Source organism: Saccoglossus kowalevskii, chromosome 6 (genome assembly GCF_978046115.1).
Source record: "Saccoglossus kowalevskii chromosome 6, keSacKowa6.1, whole genome shotgun sequence".
Classification (NCBI taxonomy): domain Eukaryota; kingdom Metazoa; phylum Hemichordata; class Enteropneusta; family Harrimaniidae; genus Saccoglossus; species Saccoglossus kowalevskii.
The window spans coordinates 26,879,911-26,898,803 of NC_140646.1; the positions used below are offsets into that span (position 1 = coordinate 26,879,911).

Genomic DNA, 18,893 nt, shown 5'->3' on the forward strand with positions numbered 1-18,893 from the left:
ACTGTTTAATGTATTTAACTATTTTTTGGTCTAGTCAATTCAAACGGCGGACTGTAACCATCATGATGATAAACATCTTCCCTCGTATAACTTACAGTACAGTAATAAACACATTTCTCGAGTGAAAACTACACTGTTTATAAATATATACATATTTTTCATGCAAAATTAGAATTGGTAATCATTTCGTAATTTAGTTGTTTCATGTTATAATGTTAATAACTAAGTATCAAGCGTTTTCTTTCAGGCCTGTCATGTTCTTCTAGTCTGTTGTGATGCCGCCTGGAAATGTACGATGGACAACTGGCCACGAGAATGAAATTAACACACTGTTGAAAATGACGCTTGTGTGATTTGCATCAGTCACGTCAGGTCGGCATCCAGCAATTTTCGTTTAAAAAGAAATGCATTGTTGAAATAAATATTGAATGTATTGGTCTCATTCAAGTGTCAGTGTATCGATCTGGGTATCGATAAAAGTTTAAACTTATTATTCAGTATATTTATTGACAAAACATGTAAGAATATAACCCGACATTTAGGTATAATTAAATGAATTTGGTTCTTGATAGATGAATGCCATGGTTACTCCCTTTTTATTATTGTGATATTGAGCAATACTTTTAATAAATACACTGATAGATTATAGAAATTAAAAACCGTGGGGCTAGGATAATTTTAAAAGAGTACAAACGGGCGCCTGTAAATGACATGATGAATAAACTCAATATTTAAACACTCCCAATCCCGCACGTTAACTAGATTTTCTAAAAAATCAAAATTTAAATTTGCTACAAAATTTATGATAATAGAGAACATTAACGTTGATTTAAAGTCACCAGCAGCTATTAACTCATTTAAACTTAGAAACCGAGTAGTTTATTGCTATTTGTTCTGTTTATATCAGTCTTAGCATTGTATGTAATTTACTGCGATGAATAAAAAAAATAAGAAATGCATCTGAAAAAAATGGACAAGAACCAGTTTTATCGATTTAGCTGCAGTCAATTTAAAAGTACACATTAAGACACAAATTTAAAGGGTACAATATACTAATTTAATTTCAGTTGTCTAACTAAATATCAAGGTACAGCATCATTGCGAAACAATTACACTCATCCAGGGATATAACGGTTACTTAATAACGTATTATTTGTAATCCAGTGTACATATGGCGCTTTTGTGTTAGTTTCTTTCTTGGATTATCGGTGTTATTTGATGTATTTGTTATTAGACATGGTCAATTTGTTATCAGATCAAATTGCGTTCATGGACATTGATTGTCACTGTGTGCGGGTTACTTATACGGTACTTATGCAATAGTTCACAAGAAGATTTGTTATTCGACCGAGGCAAACTAATGACTTAGGCAGGTAATTTGGAAACAGGTGAAACGACAGGATATATCTCAGTCCCCCAATGGATGGCAGAACCATGCCGTGTTTCAGCCTGAGTGGTAGAACCCTACTATATTGCAGCAGAAAAAACAGAGCCTGACTGCGTTTCATGATGGCAGAATCATACCGTATTTTTTTGCTGGCAGAAAATCACCGTGTTCCAGGCAGGCAGTTTTAAGCTCACAGAAGTATACAGCGTTTCTTGTTGTCAGAGCCATTCCATAATTCGAAACAAAACCCTGTAACAAGTGTTTGAGCCACACACTGCTTCAGGCTGCCAGACCCATACCCTTTTTCTCGTTGCCAGAACCTTAATACCTTTCCCTTTACCCACTAATCCCATTATGTAACTCAAGTAAAAACACACAGCGTGGAGTTCCCAGTTTGTGTGGTTTCCTGGGTGATACCCGAATGCACATATGTATATTGATCTCATCTCTCATTTTTCCTGTATTGTGTGAGTTTGTTGATGTCAATTGCATATTGTTTAGTTGTCACTGACATCGATTTTCGCTGTATAGATTTTACCTGTCAATCTAAACTATGATTAATGAATTATATTATACATTTTTTGATTGAATAATTTATTATTGGCCTAATCAATTAAACGACAAGATATATGATATTCTAAATGCAGCATTGCCTCTTTACTTCGAATTTCCCATTTATACAATTAGATGTTATCTACATTTCAGTTTAATTTTGGATGGGGGATTCGGTTGGCGTAACATCGACAGTCTATTTCACCAGATATTTGAAATACTAGAAATCTAGGTAATGCCGAACCATCGGTTTATGAATAAATTAGGCAAATATCCTATTTATTATTCTTACGCGGTTTTAATCGCAACTTTTAGATATCCAGATGAAGTTGAGTCAAAAAAGACTAAAAATTCTGCTACATACTTAAGTATATATGCATTAAGTTTGACTCCAAAGGCTGGCATTTGAATGTTTCTATAAATAATTCAGCACACCTTCGCAGCGATATCCGACCAAATCAAATCTATGAGTATACATTTCCTAGCTCATCCGCTACAGTACGGTATGTATACAGAGTTTTAAAGAGGAATTCTTCTTTCTTTCCAAACTATTGAACAAAAGATTTTGTGGAGAACAGTCAGTCTGTGTTTTCTCATAAAAAGCGTGATGTTAAATACGCATATGACATCAAGATAATGTCTCTGGTGTACTCATACAGAAACCATTTGTGTAGACTCAGAATGATGTTTGATGGGTACCACATATGGAGCAGGATGTGCTCACTCATTTCGAAACACCTGACATAATTTCATAAATACCGCAAGATCCATATTCTTTTACTGATTTGACATTATGTATATACCCCTATCATAAGTCGAGCGCCCTCAAACACTTCCTGTTTCAGAAGAACTGAAAGAGGGACCAGTAGGTATAGAAACCCCACTGTCTCCATAGACAGACACAGCAGAAAGTACCTAGTGCAGACTTCATCTTTCAGCTTAGCACTGGGTCAAAATAAAAATAAAGTCAAAATTCACAGTGTTTCTTACCTTTAAAACAGTACTTTCTAGATAGCTGCTGGCCTCTCTTTCAGTTTTTCAAAAACAGGAAGTGTTTGAGGGCGCTCGACTAAAGAAAGAGGTCGGTGTCAGTTGTTTGTTTGAAGAATGTTTTGTACCTCAAATTGTGTTCTATTTTCGTTATCGCATTCGCCTGTCTTTGTAACCGAGGTATTTTGAGCAGTTATGACGCGATGGCGGAACAGAATGGACCACTGTTCGACGGTCAAGAATAGTCACGTGCTCTCTCACTGTCGAAGAGATTTTAGCGGCCATTTTCGTCTGGTTATGGATACAGTGTACAGTGCGAATAAAAAATATACTACAGCAAGTGAATATGATTAGGCTTGAATATATGATGACTTTATTGATTGTAATAAGACATTTCACCAGCTATACGGTTACAATAATGCTGCTGTACAATGAACATGAACTTGTGTTAAATTAATTGTCTACAATTGTCTAATTGTCAACACTAGTGTATTTTTTTTAGTAACACCTATGTTTAGTGTATCGTCGTTCTTTTTTTTATTTGAAATGTTCTATTTTGTTTGTATAAAGTAGTGTTGACCGAGGCTGTGCCTGTGTTCCATTTTCACCGGCATCTGCGCGTGCGTGGAGTGTACAATACCACCTGGAATATACTAGTATTCTCTGTTGGCTCTGAGTAAAATCTATCGTATGTGGGGGTTGGATGAAATCAGTAAAAATATCTCGCTTCAATTCAATTTGTTCTCATAAAATGTTAAGCAGAAATCTGAAATGTTAAATCAATCAAGCGCGCGTATTGTCATCTTCTACGGTGACGTATCGGGCAGGTTTGTAGGCGGTCGACACCATTGGTTGTTGATTGTTTGGTGTTGTACGCGTGGTTACAGTTTCGGTCCGGGTGTATAAATACTCCTCTGATCTGGCGCCTAAAATGTGACAATTAAGTATAGTGATGGTGAGATTAAAAAAAAGGCTTATCTATACTTGAGTCTCTGATACAGGAGTGCAAAACTGAACACTAACTAACAATACACATGCACAATACAAGTTTGCATGCTGAATTCCGATGAGCACGTACATTCATGCGTTAATAAGTTAAAATCATGCATGGCAAAAAAAATATAGTAACATTAGTTAGTATTGAAAAAATCCACATAAAACGATGGAAACTGATTGTTTAAACCAATCGATCAAAATACCGGTAAATCACTAAATTAATGTAATGGATCTGTAACGTTATCGGAAATAGACAAGCTGTCGCCCAGAAAGGGCATGTGTCTGTTATAAAATGCACGTGGAATGATAAGTCTGTGTCCGTAATTGAATTTATACGTGGGCGACTTATTCCTGCTCTGAAATTCATGTATCATATACAATTAATATTTAAGCTGAAATATACACCGGGGTGTCTGAAGCTATGAATGTCGCATAAAGCTATGAGTTATACGCCAAGAACATACTTTAACGAATGACTAGTCGTGCAGCTTGTATTTGCGACCACGTAACAATTCGATTAATCTGAACATCCCGCTTGTTAATTGATATGTCAAACAGTTAAACCATCAATCCTAAAAGTAATATTGGGGGAAGGAAGGCCAGGCAATAGTATATCTGGAATTTCATCCATTACTGAGTGCATCAAATTGAGTTGAACGATCTGGAGCTAAAAAAAAGTCTGAAAGTTCTCCCAAGAATAACAAAAAAGTAATCTGAATATACATGGTTAGGCTGTGATATTATCAGACTGTTGACAAATTCCATTCCATGTGCATTTAACACGAGGAACTTAGACGTATGGCAGATGTGAACAGATGGCTATGAGGAGTTGATGATGTCATTAGGTAGTAGTATAATTATGCAGTCATGCGTTCTAAAGAAAGTAAAAACAGTAATCATAGCGTGGCAGGCAGGTACGTTGAAAAACGTGCATAGAAGGGATGGAGGAGAAAAGACAAGACGTACAATACGGCACGTTCATATCACGTGACGGTCCACATTCTCGGTTTGTCATTGGTGGTTTCAGAGATAGATCGTAAGACAGATGAAGATAGAGGTGACGGTGGTGGTAATGGCAGTGGTGGTTGAGGAGAGTCGTAGTCGGAATCAGGTGTAGGAGGGATGTGCTGGAGACTGTGGGTGCCCACATAGATACAATTTTGGCGGGATGGTCTTGATCCGAAGAGTATACCTATTAGAGCAAGCGGTTGAGAATCGGGGGTTCATGAGATGTTTATAAAAAAAAAAAATACATGGTACGCTGGGTGTTTCCCCAAATTCCCACAATCTCGCGTGACGCATATGTGTAATTTTATAAATTGTGAATCTCCTTGACAACAATATTGAACTCTAAATTGCATCGTGTTTCTAGCATAGTCAAAATACGTGGTTCAGTCGAGATCACGGTGCATTGTGGGTAAGAGAAAACCACCTCTATACCAATGATTGCTTCGTTCACCTATATTATACAGGTGTTTGCTTTTATCGTTCCAATACATAGTAGAATGTACGATATAATATGACGTCATAATCACAATATTTGTCAATAACAATAAAATGTACAATGATACATTAATTAATAGTTAAAGTAGTGTCGTAAATGTCGTAAATGGTGATACATATTATTTTAAAATACTCAACATAGTTCTTGTTTACAATCTATTTATTTTGAGGGCTGGATTTTAGTATAGATGATTGTTTAGGTAAATATAAGTTGTCTAGCGCATATCATGAGCTCGTTGAAGTGTCCGATTTAGTGCAAATTGTTCGACATTGTAATTTTATTTCATCTCTATGGCGTGAGGGCGTCATTCTCTGAAAGACGGAAGTTGAATTCCAGGTCTGCGTCCTCCATTGCGCCTTCGATTTGCTCTCTGCAATATTTAATTTAAACGAATTATTTGAAGATGTTTACATAGAAAAAAATTATTATACTTGCAGAAGCGATGTTATAGGTGACATTACAACCTTAATTGGCAAATTTGGTAGCAAGCATCCGGTGCAAGTCTGCAAGTTGATATCCCCATGCGTGCAGATTTTTTTTTCATTCAGCGTGACTCGTGCATTAAAACATTGAGTGCGGTTGTATTCACAAAGAAAACCAGTTCATTTCTTCATTCATATTTGGATGTCCGTGAGAGCATATTACGCAATGTATCTTCTTTGCAAACGTGTTAGCAATATCGAATGTCTATTCAAAAACAAGTTTGTCCATCATCATCATTATTAATATTATTATTATTATTATTATTATTATTATTACCATCACCAATACTTTGTTTCATTGTGACGAATTTCGAAACGCTGAACATATGAATTAAAATTTAAAATTGCTGTAGTTTTCTTTGAAATTGTTCAAGCGCATATAAAGTTACATTTCATTCAGTGAACGTGACACCAAAGCGCGTTAGCGTAGCGCGGCGTCAAGGTGCGAGCGGGTGAGATGGCATTAATAAAGCAGCCAGTTTAGTGATCAGCACGATGTGTAGTAATAAGTGGCAAACTAAGTTTTACGTAATTAGACCTCAAGTCACTTGGTTATATGCACACAGTATAAAATTATTGAACTCCAGCACTGTAAATGATAGCTGCGGAATGATACACGATATTAGTAGTGAGGTAGTGATGCGACCATGCTTGGAGAACACATTACTACTACTGATCACGTGGTTACAATCTGTATATATACACACACAAAAGCATCCGTTTTATGCACACCAAATTTATGAATAATTAACACAAGGTTACAAAAAGAGTAAGAGATTACGAGAACGAGGATGCCATACTAGCCAATCAGCTGGCAGCGTGCAGTGCCGCATTTCCTGTTAGGTTATTGACGTTAAATAAGCATGCAATTTATGGCATCTCATACTAACGGTTAATACATGAATGAATGAATACATAATATGCACGTGATAGAGCATGCGCAGAATCACCACCAATATGTTAATTACACCAAGGATATAGGTTTTACAGTGGAACATTGACCGTAACAGGGTGATAGGTAGGATAGGGTGGATGGTAATGACAGAGTATTTCAAGATGTACTGATTTGTTTGCCACTGAACGACACATTTATGCTCAAAGAGTAACAAGAACTATGCATCGATATGTACAATAACAAATTACAATGTGCCAAACAACGTGGTGACGTAGGCGACTTCTTGTATTGCGCAATATGTACTGAAGAATTCGTCATTGGTCCAAATATGGAGACGCACGTAATGGCGTCATGCGCAATAGACTGCGCAAAGCAAGAACTTGCATGCGACTTTATAGAACAATACAAATAATTTATTATTAGGATTTTCACGAAATGTCATTGCCTTATCTTTTACTGACGTCATCACTGAGCAGTTTTTTTATTGGTATAAGGGAAAAACAAGGAGTTTCATTGGTTGGTTAAAGATAAGGTGGGTTCTCTCTTTTTTTTGTGCGCATGCTCCTCACAAAGATGTCTTTTCGGTGTTGATTGAAGACGATCTAAAGCTAGAGCGGTGAAGATTGGGATTCTTACCGCAGCCACATAGTCGTATGAAGGCACGACGGAACTTAATCGACATGAAGTTGTAAAGTATAGGATTTATAGCACTGTTGAGAAAGATACACCACTTGGAAAAAGCGATGTACCACGCATTGGAGTATTCGTCAGGTTTGTCGACAACCGAGTTATAAACCACCAATATGCGATAGGGCGCCCACAGCGTCAGAAACAACACCACCACGACCACTAACATCTTGATTACCTGTTGACAAGAAAATGATATGACGTCATTAATAAGGGCATCCATTATCATAAACCGGACTTTACATTCTGTGTTCCACTTCGCACTGTACCTCGACGGTATCTGTAGTCTCAGAAATAAAAAAAAAACCTCGTCAACCACGCGAAGATATGTTCAGCTATTCAACTTTCAATCGCTCCCAAAATAGGGAGTCAACATTATATAGCCTCCATTCAGTCCAAGATAGGGAGTCAACATTCTATATTCCTCATTCAGTCCAAAATAGGGAGTCTACATTTCTCATTCAGTCAAAGATAGGGAGTCAACATTCAACATTTCTCATTCAGTCCAAGACAGGGAGTCAACATTGTACATTTCTCATTCAGTCCAATAAAGGAAGTCAACATACGTAATTTGGAAACACGTTTTTATTGTTTTCACCCCCAAAAGATCATCAGCATGCGTAAAGCTGTATCTGTCTGTATGTTTTTCATTAATGGTAATCCTGTCATTTGTAATCAAATATATGAACTTATTTGAACACATAATATTTTAAATTATTGATATATCAAAGCGCTACACTCATCACGCTGCCTCGTTCATTTTAATATTTGAAATAGGTGATTTTCCGTACAACTGCGAGATCTCGCGAGATGCATGAAAGACGCGCGTCGAATGTCTGCTGCAAAAATCGAACGATTTGATTTTGAACTCGAATTTCTTTATTTCGTAGCGCACATCGACCGGCCGATCTTCGACAGAGGAATATTGCATTCGAATATCCTCACTTAATCGAAATTGCCCATCATCAAATGTGTACAGCACATTATTGACATGGAAATGTCCCCAAAATACTTTCGCGTTTGTCGAATCTCACGCGATGTTTGACGCCACTACGACGCTATGACCTTTGTTTGTTCTGTTTTTACGTTCGATTTCACGCATAGCGCGTGATTCTCGCAGTGAACGGAAAATGGTCTATTCGAACACGCGCTGCGTGAGGACGGTGACGCTTTAGTATATTTAGCATATTATTTATGGGAAAGCGTTGTTACCCTCAGCCAGAACAAAATGAAATCAAATTCCTAATACAAATCAACATATCTTAGGACATAACAGAATTCATTTTGATTGAAAGAGATGATGTGCCCGGGGAGCGACGGAAGTGAATGTGGTAACCTTATCCATGTAAAGTGCAATAGTCACCGTTAACGAGCACTGCTAGGAAATAAACGTCAAATCAAACGTGGTTTGAGATTGACATTAAGAAAACACCGGCGAATTAAGATAACCGTGTTAGTGCACGTGATATCACTGAAATGACAAGCTAAATATAGCCCCCTGTTTAATAGACCTGACGCACACAATTAGAGTTTCGCTTCTAATTCGATTGTTACAATCAGATATGGTTGACAACGCTTAGTCTGAATAGTGCAAAGTGGAAAGCTAAATTTAACACTAAAAAGTCCGGATTTAGATAAGACCGCCGTTACTCCGTACACATACGCATCCCACAATGCAATGCGAGATTGATTCCCGGAGTTGACTGTTTACTGTTTGACCAGCCCCCTAAACACATGTTATTGTGTATGGGAGACTGGTTTGCACGCGCACTTGCAATTAGCCCCAAATAATACGTCAGGGGAGACAGCAATGATTTCAATTAACAGACCGTAAGTATCGCCTAGCCCAAATATGTATTTAAAAGAAACTGCAACCTTTTTACGGCAGTTGCAAGTTACCACGGTGAGTGAGGTCTAAAGCGGGGGTGTCGTCACCTGCGCATGCGTCAGATGGCCATAGCGCGTCATTGTTTACAAATAATCGTCTACCCTTGAGCCTTTACGTTTTTAGCGTGTGTTGTTATCGTCGCTTGGGGCTCAATTCCCGCGCGTGCGCAGGTGACGACCCTCCCGCTTTAAATATCGCAACAAATCGTGTACTAGTATACAAAGTTCAAATAAAATACCATTTGTAAACTAACGAACTCATTAGGACACTGTGCCAATCATCGTCACAGTTTGGTAAATCGGCAGGGGGTCTGCGAGTTTCATGCGAGGTCATTGTGATCTAAAGTACTTTTATTTTGTTTAATGTATGTTTACTAAAAGCGAATGTGTCTTACTAGGCAATATATATACACCCTCAGAAATATGCACTTTCGGTGACACGGATATCTGAACATATTACTGAGTATACAGCTTTATAATATTACTGTATTAGGACAAAAATGTACGCTTTTAAAAGATGAAAAGACCAGTTTGCTTACGAGTGAGTTTACCACTACCATGAAGTTTTTCTATTTTCGACATTTTTTGAAAAAAAAACGAAAACAACTGATTTTGACAAGTTTTTTCAAATATATTAGGAATATTTCATAACTAAATGCATTCCATATGCAAACCAATAATAATTTTCATAATTACCGATTGCCGAAACATAATTTGTTATATTTTCGATATTTTCACATTTAATTTGTCTTGAATTATGATTGAAAGCAGATGAATGAAATTCCAAAATATGTAGTGTGTTCACAACTCATTGTATTTTCCCCCATAAAAACGAAATAATTTCACAATTATTTTGGTCAACTCAAAAGTTAACCTTTCTTACACACCATAAACTTCACATTCGGAACGAAGTTTGATATGATTACTTTAAGTTACGATTTGTCTACGATGGTCCTGTTCAAACATTTCCTTTAACAGAAAGGAGGATTTAGAAGCGCGGTTGTCAGATATTATATCGTCACAACTTTTGAACATTTGTCCTTAAACTAACCACTATTGGATGAAATTTCTCCGCAAACAAAAACAATTTAAAAAAAAAACAGTTAAACTTTAGAACACCCTGCTCGTCACTGTCAGTTAGTAAAACAACCTGCAAATGATATGTTCATTTAGGGTGGATAACAGATAACATGTCCGCCAGTCAGCCATTTTAGATCCGATCAGCAAAACAAAGTGACGTGTATCCCGATTCCAGAAATTCTTGATTTCCGTGCATTTACTGCGGGTGCAGCATAACTGAATACCTCTAATTAGCCATTCAGTCAGTTGTTTTGCTTGTTTGCAACATTGCCATCCCATCGTCGCTCGCACTGAAACGTTCCACTTGCAAATGGGATGGGAGATAATATTGTAAACAAAGCAAAATGACTAATAAATGAGTATGAAATGTGTATATTTTCTGTATTTAACAATTGTTCTCGTGTTTTGTGAAAATGTATACTGTTTAAATATAGCAAACGTTCTTACACAACACTTCAGAACAGAGTCTGACATTCCCTCAAATATACATAACATATAAATGGTGGAGGCAATTTACAACTTCTTCACAACTCAGAGTGGTCACTTTCCCAATACAAGTAAAGCAATACTGAATGGTACAGTCTTTACCGTTTTATCAAACTCTAGGCCACAGCAATTACACATGGCAAAACAAATGTTGCGACATCAAGTGATAAATTGAAGCAACACTGTGAAACGGAAAGCGAAAGTTTCATTTTTACTCAGCTTCTTTTTTACTTTTCAGGTTAATAGTACACAGGCGTATAAGGTGGTTTGAGTACTAAAGTTACATTGATGTTGCTGATTCGGTAAATATACCTGCCCAATCACGCCTCCTTCATCAACAGAATGTATACACTGAATATCTAATCGATAATCTATAATCGATAATCTACCTAACGTTATTTTCAGTTTGTTGTTCGATGGGGAGTTGGTTTATCTTTTGAACTGAATAATTCAAGTAGTTCTTTAGTATATTATATTTAACAGGATGTCTTTTCAAAGACGGACTTTTCGGTCGCTGCTGTTTCGTCTTTCTGAGAAGATTGTGCATATGTCATACGTACATTTGACTAAACACATTTTTGTATTACTTCGCACAATTTCAAAATTAGGATTACGATTAATCTCACATCAAAAACGGCAAGGGTTGTTTCAATTGCAAATCTGGCCCAACCCTCTCACGTAATAGTTTTGCTAAAAACACTCAAGAAATACATTATTTAAACTCACTTGAAAAATACTCAAAACATCCATGGCCTTCAGTGACCGAAACGTCGATCATTTCAAACATAGTTCCCGTCAAGGGCTTGTCACTTTTTTGCGATTATTGACGACTTCTACATTATCAGCACTTACTGCTGTACATCGAAACCAGTTATACGTAAGTGACATACAATCGCAATAAGGTAGCTTTGGTGCTCCAGACATGAAGACCGATAGCTTGCAAACTATTCCCATCCAGAAATAGATGAATCATTTTATCACGTGTTTCTACATTACCATGCCTGGGCATATTTCACCGATCTCAATCCTGAGCTGGTTACAAGTGAAAAACACACATGTAAATTTCATAAAAGTATGTCATAATATAGCATTCGAACATAGGAGGAGTATATTTACTCCTTCTAAACAAATTACGTCTTCTGTCGTTTTTTGTTGTAATTCAGCATCAGTGGTCGGGAGAAAGATGCAATGGCTCACCAGCTGTGGTATCTATGCGTGCACAGTCCCTTGTTGAATGACTGTAGCGTGTGTTATGTAAGTGTTTTTGGGTGACTGTTTTGCAATCACACGTAAACTAAACATTCAGCGAAGTGGCTTGCGATGTTACAAACTAGCGAGGCATGTCAGAGATACATAAATTATGGTATTATACGGGAATGTTATTATTTATAAAATTAATTATTCTTTTCATTCCCCGGTAATACGATTTGTAATGTGTTGAAGTTATGGTCACTTGTACAATATGTCTTGACATGTATACAAGTTCCAAAATAAAAAAATATATAATCTCATATTATCATGTTAATGGGAAAATACATGTACAATTTTGTAGGAAATATGAAAACGTGTTATTATACCATCTAAATAACACAGTTTGGAGAATATTATATTACCTATTAGTTCAATGACATTTCGAACTATGTCACTATGAGTGATTTGTACTGAACCAAAAATAATGATCGGGCAAATTAAACGTTAACAACCCTCCTACAATAATATAAGTGCTTATTAGCCTTTCATATATACATGTATATTTATTTATTTTTATTTATTTATATATATATATATATATATATATATATATATATATATATATATATATATATATATATATATATATATATATATATATATATATATATATATATATATATATATATATATATATATATATATATAAATGTGTTTTGTCCCCTTTATTGGAACTTTTAAGCTAAGCTTAAATTGATCTATTCCCAAGTTGACCATATCAGTATCCAATGACATTGTTGGTGTCATGTTTCCGCTCAGATACAAACATCTGGAAAAGATATTGTTACAATCTTCAATTACAAAATACTCTACATTTTCAACAATATCTCCCAAAATATATAAACCAGCCACGCTACAATTAAAATACATCGACATTATACATGAAATGGAAAGATAACCAAGTTATCCTAGCTATAAGACATTGTTAACAACAACAACGCCGGACGACGACGACGACGACGACGACGACTACAACGACAGACATAGTAACAACTATACCTCACCACTCATTATCATTACGGGCAGGCTGGTGACCCAGACGGCAAAGTAAGTCATTGTTTGTAAATCATTCAGTAAGTGGCTTTTAAAAGTTGTGGATAAATGGTGTTTTTCAGAGGATTGGTTTGAAGCTATAGTCATTCCTTTGTTCAAAGTTGGTTCAGTGGAGAATTAGAGGGATATGTCGCGTCTAAGTGTTTTATTTAAGTAAGATCTTTACATCTATCTTAAATAGGCGTTTCATTTCGTGGATGGATGCATTGAGGGAAATTGACAAGCCTCGTGACGGTTTTAGGCAATGTGGCATGTATTAGCATTTGATAAAGCTTACATATTACAATCTTAATGAATACCTGTCAAAAAAGAGAAAATTTTACTTTGTCTTTTTAGAATGGTTTAGGGTTCTGGTACATTGTATTGAAGGGAATATCCAGGGGAAGTTAATGAATAGTTTTCCGCAGTGCAGACAGATCAGTTGGGGGTACGGTTGTGTTTTATTGAAATTCTCTGTTTGAAGTTTTATTTTCAGACTGAAAGGGCGTTTAAAAAAGTCATTAATGCCATTTATGCAAAATATTGGTTTACATTACAAATATATTGACATGCTCCTGTCAGTTAAACTGGTCACTTGCTATTAAAATTGAACAGCCACTTGTTATGATCATTTCTTGGATATATTTGATTTGGTTTTGGCTATATTAACACATGGGTCTGAAATTTGGTATTGTCATGGATATCATGCAATTGAACGAATGCAAATGTCGTGTTTAAAAAATCGTTTCGTTGTCTATCAAAATAAACCAAACTGTGCAGTGTTGGGCGATTGAGGGCGTTACATTTTGTTTTTATAATAACAACCAAAAGGCGAGTCAAATATTATCAGTATCGTACAATATGGAGGTGGTTTGTGATGCACAAGATTTATTAAGTTCAGTTCAATGTTCCTAGATTGAAATATCCGATTATCTTTGGATTGGCATGGTGAAAGAAATAACTAGTGCAATATTCAACCTCTGTACACCATAATGGAACCAGTCTCAATTACTTGTCTACAACGTGTTTTGGTTATTGTATGCTAGATGTAATTCATGACAATCTTATATGACTGGTGTCACATGGGATGGGGAGCAGGGAGACGAACACACTCTTTTGAAACACCTGACATCACTTCTTGGCTGCGTGCTTTGAAATCCATATGGCATTTTCTCACGGGTGTGACCGTGGATTGTGCATGACAGTCATTATGTAATGTCAGTTGGCGGATTAGGGCTGTAGTAAATTCCAAATCTATATCGACGACGTTCACATATAAATGATATAATTTGGGATGCATATCTTCAAATGCATGCACATATATTCCCCACAGCTCAATTCCATTTCAGGTAATAATGATGCGTAATCCGCCGTGTCGTGCGTAATCTACAATGAAATGTTGTTGTAAATGAGCAGTAATGTTTTGTGACGCGTATATCGGGAATGGAAAAAAAAGAATTCCCCTGTCGTTTATCAGGCTTCGCAACGGTCGCAGTTTGTTGATCAATCGCAGTTTCCATGTCGGTCACGTTTAGACATGGTACTCACGCAGATAAATCGCCAAAGAATATCATTGACTGTAAATCTGCGAACTGCTAGACCGGAGACGGCATTACTGTTTTCTCAATTATATAAACGTAGCTTTAAAGCCAACATAATATTATGTACCGGGCGGATGTTGCGGATCAATGCTTTTTCTCTGTTGATTTTTTGAAACAAATTTAGAACATTTTTATGTCTGGCACAGTAGTATTCTTTTGAAGTCCAATACTATCATGATTGTATTACCACGTTTTTGATACTGGAATTTGTCATCCATGTTAAAGGATTCATTTCTTTTCACACGCATATCATTAAAATATAATCGTTTCTGGGCCATTACAGTCAATTATAGGTGTAATCCAATAATTGTTGATGACGTCACATCGCCAGACTAATGACAGGTATTTTGGGCACGATATGAATCGGATCAACAATAACGTGTTATTAGTTGTCAAAATGTCAATCATGCTTTTGCTCAAAGAGTAAATGATGTTTTTTTCCTGATTCCGACAATTTTCAATGTTGTATAGAGAAGGCAATATGGCATGTATTAGCATAGCATATAATCTGTTTTCCCTTAGATTGGAACTGAATATGAAAAAAAACTGTAAATGCATTAGTTAATCAATGTGTTATAATTTCACTATTTTCGCTCCTAACTGCAAAATTAAACCCACGTGAGCATGCAAAATTACAATGGGACTTATTTTCTGCACTAGAAGATTACTGAATTTAAAACCCAGTGAATATGATCAAAGTTTAGTGAAATACTAGTGTTTTACTCTATTGGATACGCTATATATTCAGTGAAATGAACGTTCAAACTCATCCTTGCTATTATAACAGTGAATTTTCAATTGCAAAACCCAGATTGCCAACACGATCTATGCTAATCAGGCAACCATCTGCCAACAGATAAATACATATTCGCTTCTAAATAGAAACCCCCATGTTCAAGTACGGAACTCGCTTTGCAACAATCGAATCTCTGTAGACACTTTTAATGACCTCTATAAATTCAGTTTGTGTTTTTGTTAAGAAGCGCGTTAATGGTCCCGACTATTCACGTCCACACTCGGAAAGGTTTAACTGATTGAATTGTAGGTAATTCAACTTGGGGTTATCGTTGTTTTATTCACATATGGCTTGGAAAATATACGGAATATAATAGCTTCATAAACGCTACCGTGTACTAAAATTGAAACCTGATAGGTAGTGGAAGGCCCCGAGCAAGTAATAATGCGTCGGCTCTTTGTGTTGATGCTATCGAAAGACTGCGCTGAATGAAAGCCCCAAGTAATTCAGCGCATCCTAACAAAATACTTACCTTTCACCACCGAAGTCTCTTATTATGATTAACGTTTTTTCAGTACCTATTTGGATTTGAGTTCTTTGTATTATTATATAGCAAGCCACATACGTTTCATTTTTCGTAGTATAGTACGTGTTTTATGTTTGGACAATATTCATTTTTGACAAGCACGTAGGTAGTGCCCATATTGAAAAAACATTTGTTGCGTTATGTGTGCATACATTTTACACGCCTTCCTCTCATTGTTAGATTTTAAGAAATTTCCTTTGAATGCGCGATGAGATCGAAAAGCCCTTTCCACAATCACATTTGCCATTTGCATACATCGTACATTGGTGCAGATATAGGCAACGATTGGCCAGTCTAGGAGAATGACTGTTATACGATTAGATTGACCGGACCGGCGCAACATATACTGCGTGGATGGAGATGATAAACGGCCGCTGCCATGTAAACCTAAATCCCGAAAGACTTACAATCTTCACACTAATAGATCAATCAAGCCATCATCGACGCCGTTCCATATCATTGCTCCGTGGTGCATGTTATTGAAATCAAGTCATCATCACCCTGTCCATCAAATTTACCGCAAATGACGTAGCTGACCGCAGCGGTTTTCCCATCTTCTCAATATTTAAAAAGTGAAAATGAACAAGGAGATGAGGTTTTGATCCTAGAGATTATCATTAAATATAAATCCATCTAGTTGTTAACGAGCTTTTGAGAAGTGGTTTTAAAGGAGTCATTCGTGTACGATTTGGAATCCTGCAACGCCGACGGCTTGTATATGTTATTCATGCCGGCGAACGAGATCAAATGACAGGCTGGATTTAACCGGCTTACAAATGCAATTACTGACAATGAATTTTCACAGGGTGAAATTGTTTTGGTTATTAAGAAGGGAACATTCGCCAATAGAATGAAATGAAGCTTATATTTAAACTAATTGAAGGATTTGTATATGCGTATATAGCTTATCTGTATGTACTGACTTAATGAGGGTGGCCAAACTAGTAGGTTGATATCTCAGACACTACGAACACGCTTCATTTGTTACAACAAATTACTTGAAAAATAAGTTTTCTTTCTGTTGTAACTGTTACGTAGTTCATATATTGAAGGTATGTTGCATGGACACTCCATACCGAAGACAAATAAAATATAGCGATCATATTCCATGAATTGTACTAGAAACGTCAAATAGTGGATGATACAGAACTCACATTCCATACCCTTCCAAATTTCTAATATAGGTACGTGATGCTCGTATGTGTTAGACTTACACTGTCATCTAGTCTTCGATGGCGCATGCTGGCGGTGAAACTGCAATCGACTTCACAGAAAGGTTTGTTTGACGGGGGGATACGTTTGGTCTTTCTAAACGCTATGATAAAAACTTCGTTTGTATAGGAGAAAATACATTATTTGTTACCAAAGTAAAATCATATTTATTAAAGTTATTTACGCTACATGTTTTGTAATTTCATTCAGCTGCTTTCAGTCATAATTTAACACCAATGAAATTCAAAAATATCGAGAATATAACAAATTTGTTTTTTTAATATTCACATGTAATTGGTAATTATGAAAACTTATTGGTGTGCATATCGAATGCCTTTATTTATGAAATATTCTTAATGTATTTCTGAATCTGCTTGTCAAATTGAGTTGATTTCAGGCTGTTAAACGTTCTCATTTGTTATTCACATGTTTCTTTTCCATGTGCCGTTAGTTTTTGATATATAATTACAGAGGTCAGTGGAACATTAATTGAGATATTACCGTTCCCTGCAAGGACGCTCAAACCACAAAATGCATTAAATCGCTACAATAAGTTGGTAATTGGCTAATGCATTTTAACTTAATTATTTTATTGATATTCAAATTTAGTTTCTTTGACGAGGCTACACAAAATTAACATGTTAGGACAAATCTCGTGCTGGCGTATGTTTGTGCGTGGTCTTCCCGATAAACCAACGCCGCTTTTTCACCCGTTCAGTTCGTCCACAATCTCGAAATACCACATAATTATAAGTACATGCCAGTGTACAATACGAAAAAGAACTTCCTTAAAAAACGTGTATCAACGGAAGCAGAAATAATATAAAGATAACATTGAAAACATGTACCCGACGTATTTGTCTTCGTCAAATCAAGGGATCGGAACGCAGCGAATTGTGTCGACAATTTCGAGGGCATGTCATGACTCTGCCATGAACTCGATTGAAGAAACGGGAGACGAGTTCTTTTTTATGAAGACTTTAATTCGGATATCTGTTTAGATTACGCGGAGAATGCAGTCTGAAATCAATTTAACATTGCAAATTTTTTTTTAATGTGTGCTGTTATCGTACAACAATACCCCCAAAAATACCGCGATGGGTCAGATACAGGGGTCCCAGACTTTATGGTCATCACTCGTTAATAAGGTAATGAAAGTTTTTGTCTTTTAAACCGAACTGGTTATGGCAGTCTGGACGATAATGGGTACTGTGTTCACGACGCGAATACACTTTATCTTGAAATAGAGTATACAGAAATGTATAAATGTATTTGATGTTAATCAAATATTCAACATAAATGCATTCAGTAACGTCATTTTGCATGACAATTATCTAATTTGCATAACATCTTCAAAACGAGAAAGCTGAGTCTACCAATAAGCTAAGTCAACCAATTTGTGGTGGTGGCAGATTGAAGTCATGTACATCATAAAAGACACGTTTTATTGTAACTGCTTTATCACCTTACTCGATGTGACATGGGGCTGCTTTAACTTATCTCCGAGGTCAACTTCAAGTGAAGTTAAA

General features: G+C 36.3%; 1 protein-coding gene across 1 annotated transcript in view; it reads right to left on the reverse strand.

The window, feature by feature from the left end:
- Positions 1 to 3,279: 3,279 nt before the first annotated feature.
- LOC100329007 (thyrotropin releasing hormone receptor) overlaps positions 3,280 to 18,893 on the reverse strand; it is a 34,836-nt gene continuing 19,222 nt past the window's right edge. The window contains exons 2-3 of the mRNA XM_002730897.3: positions 7,443 to 7,671; positions 3,280 to 3,855 (exon numbers count right to left, since the gene is read on the reverse strand). Of these exons, the coding sequence (XP_002730943.3) occupies positions 3,713 to 3,855; positions 7,443 to 7,671 (372 nt within the window). The 3' untranslated portion in view covers positions 3,280 to 3,712. The remainder of the gene's footprint in view (positions 3,856 to 7,442; positions 7,672 to 18,893) is intronic.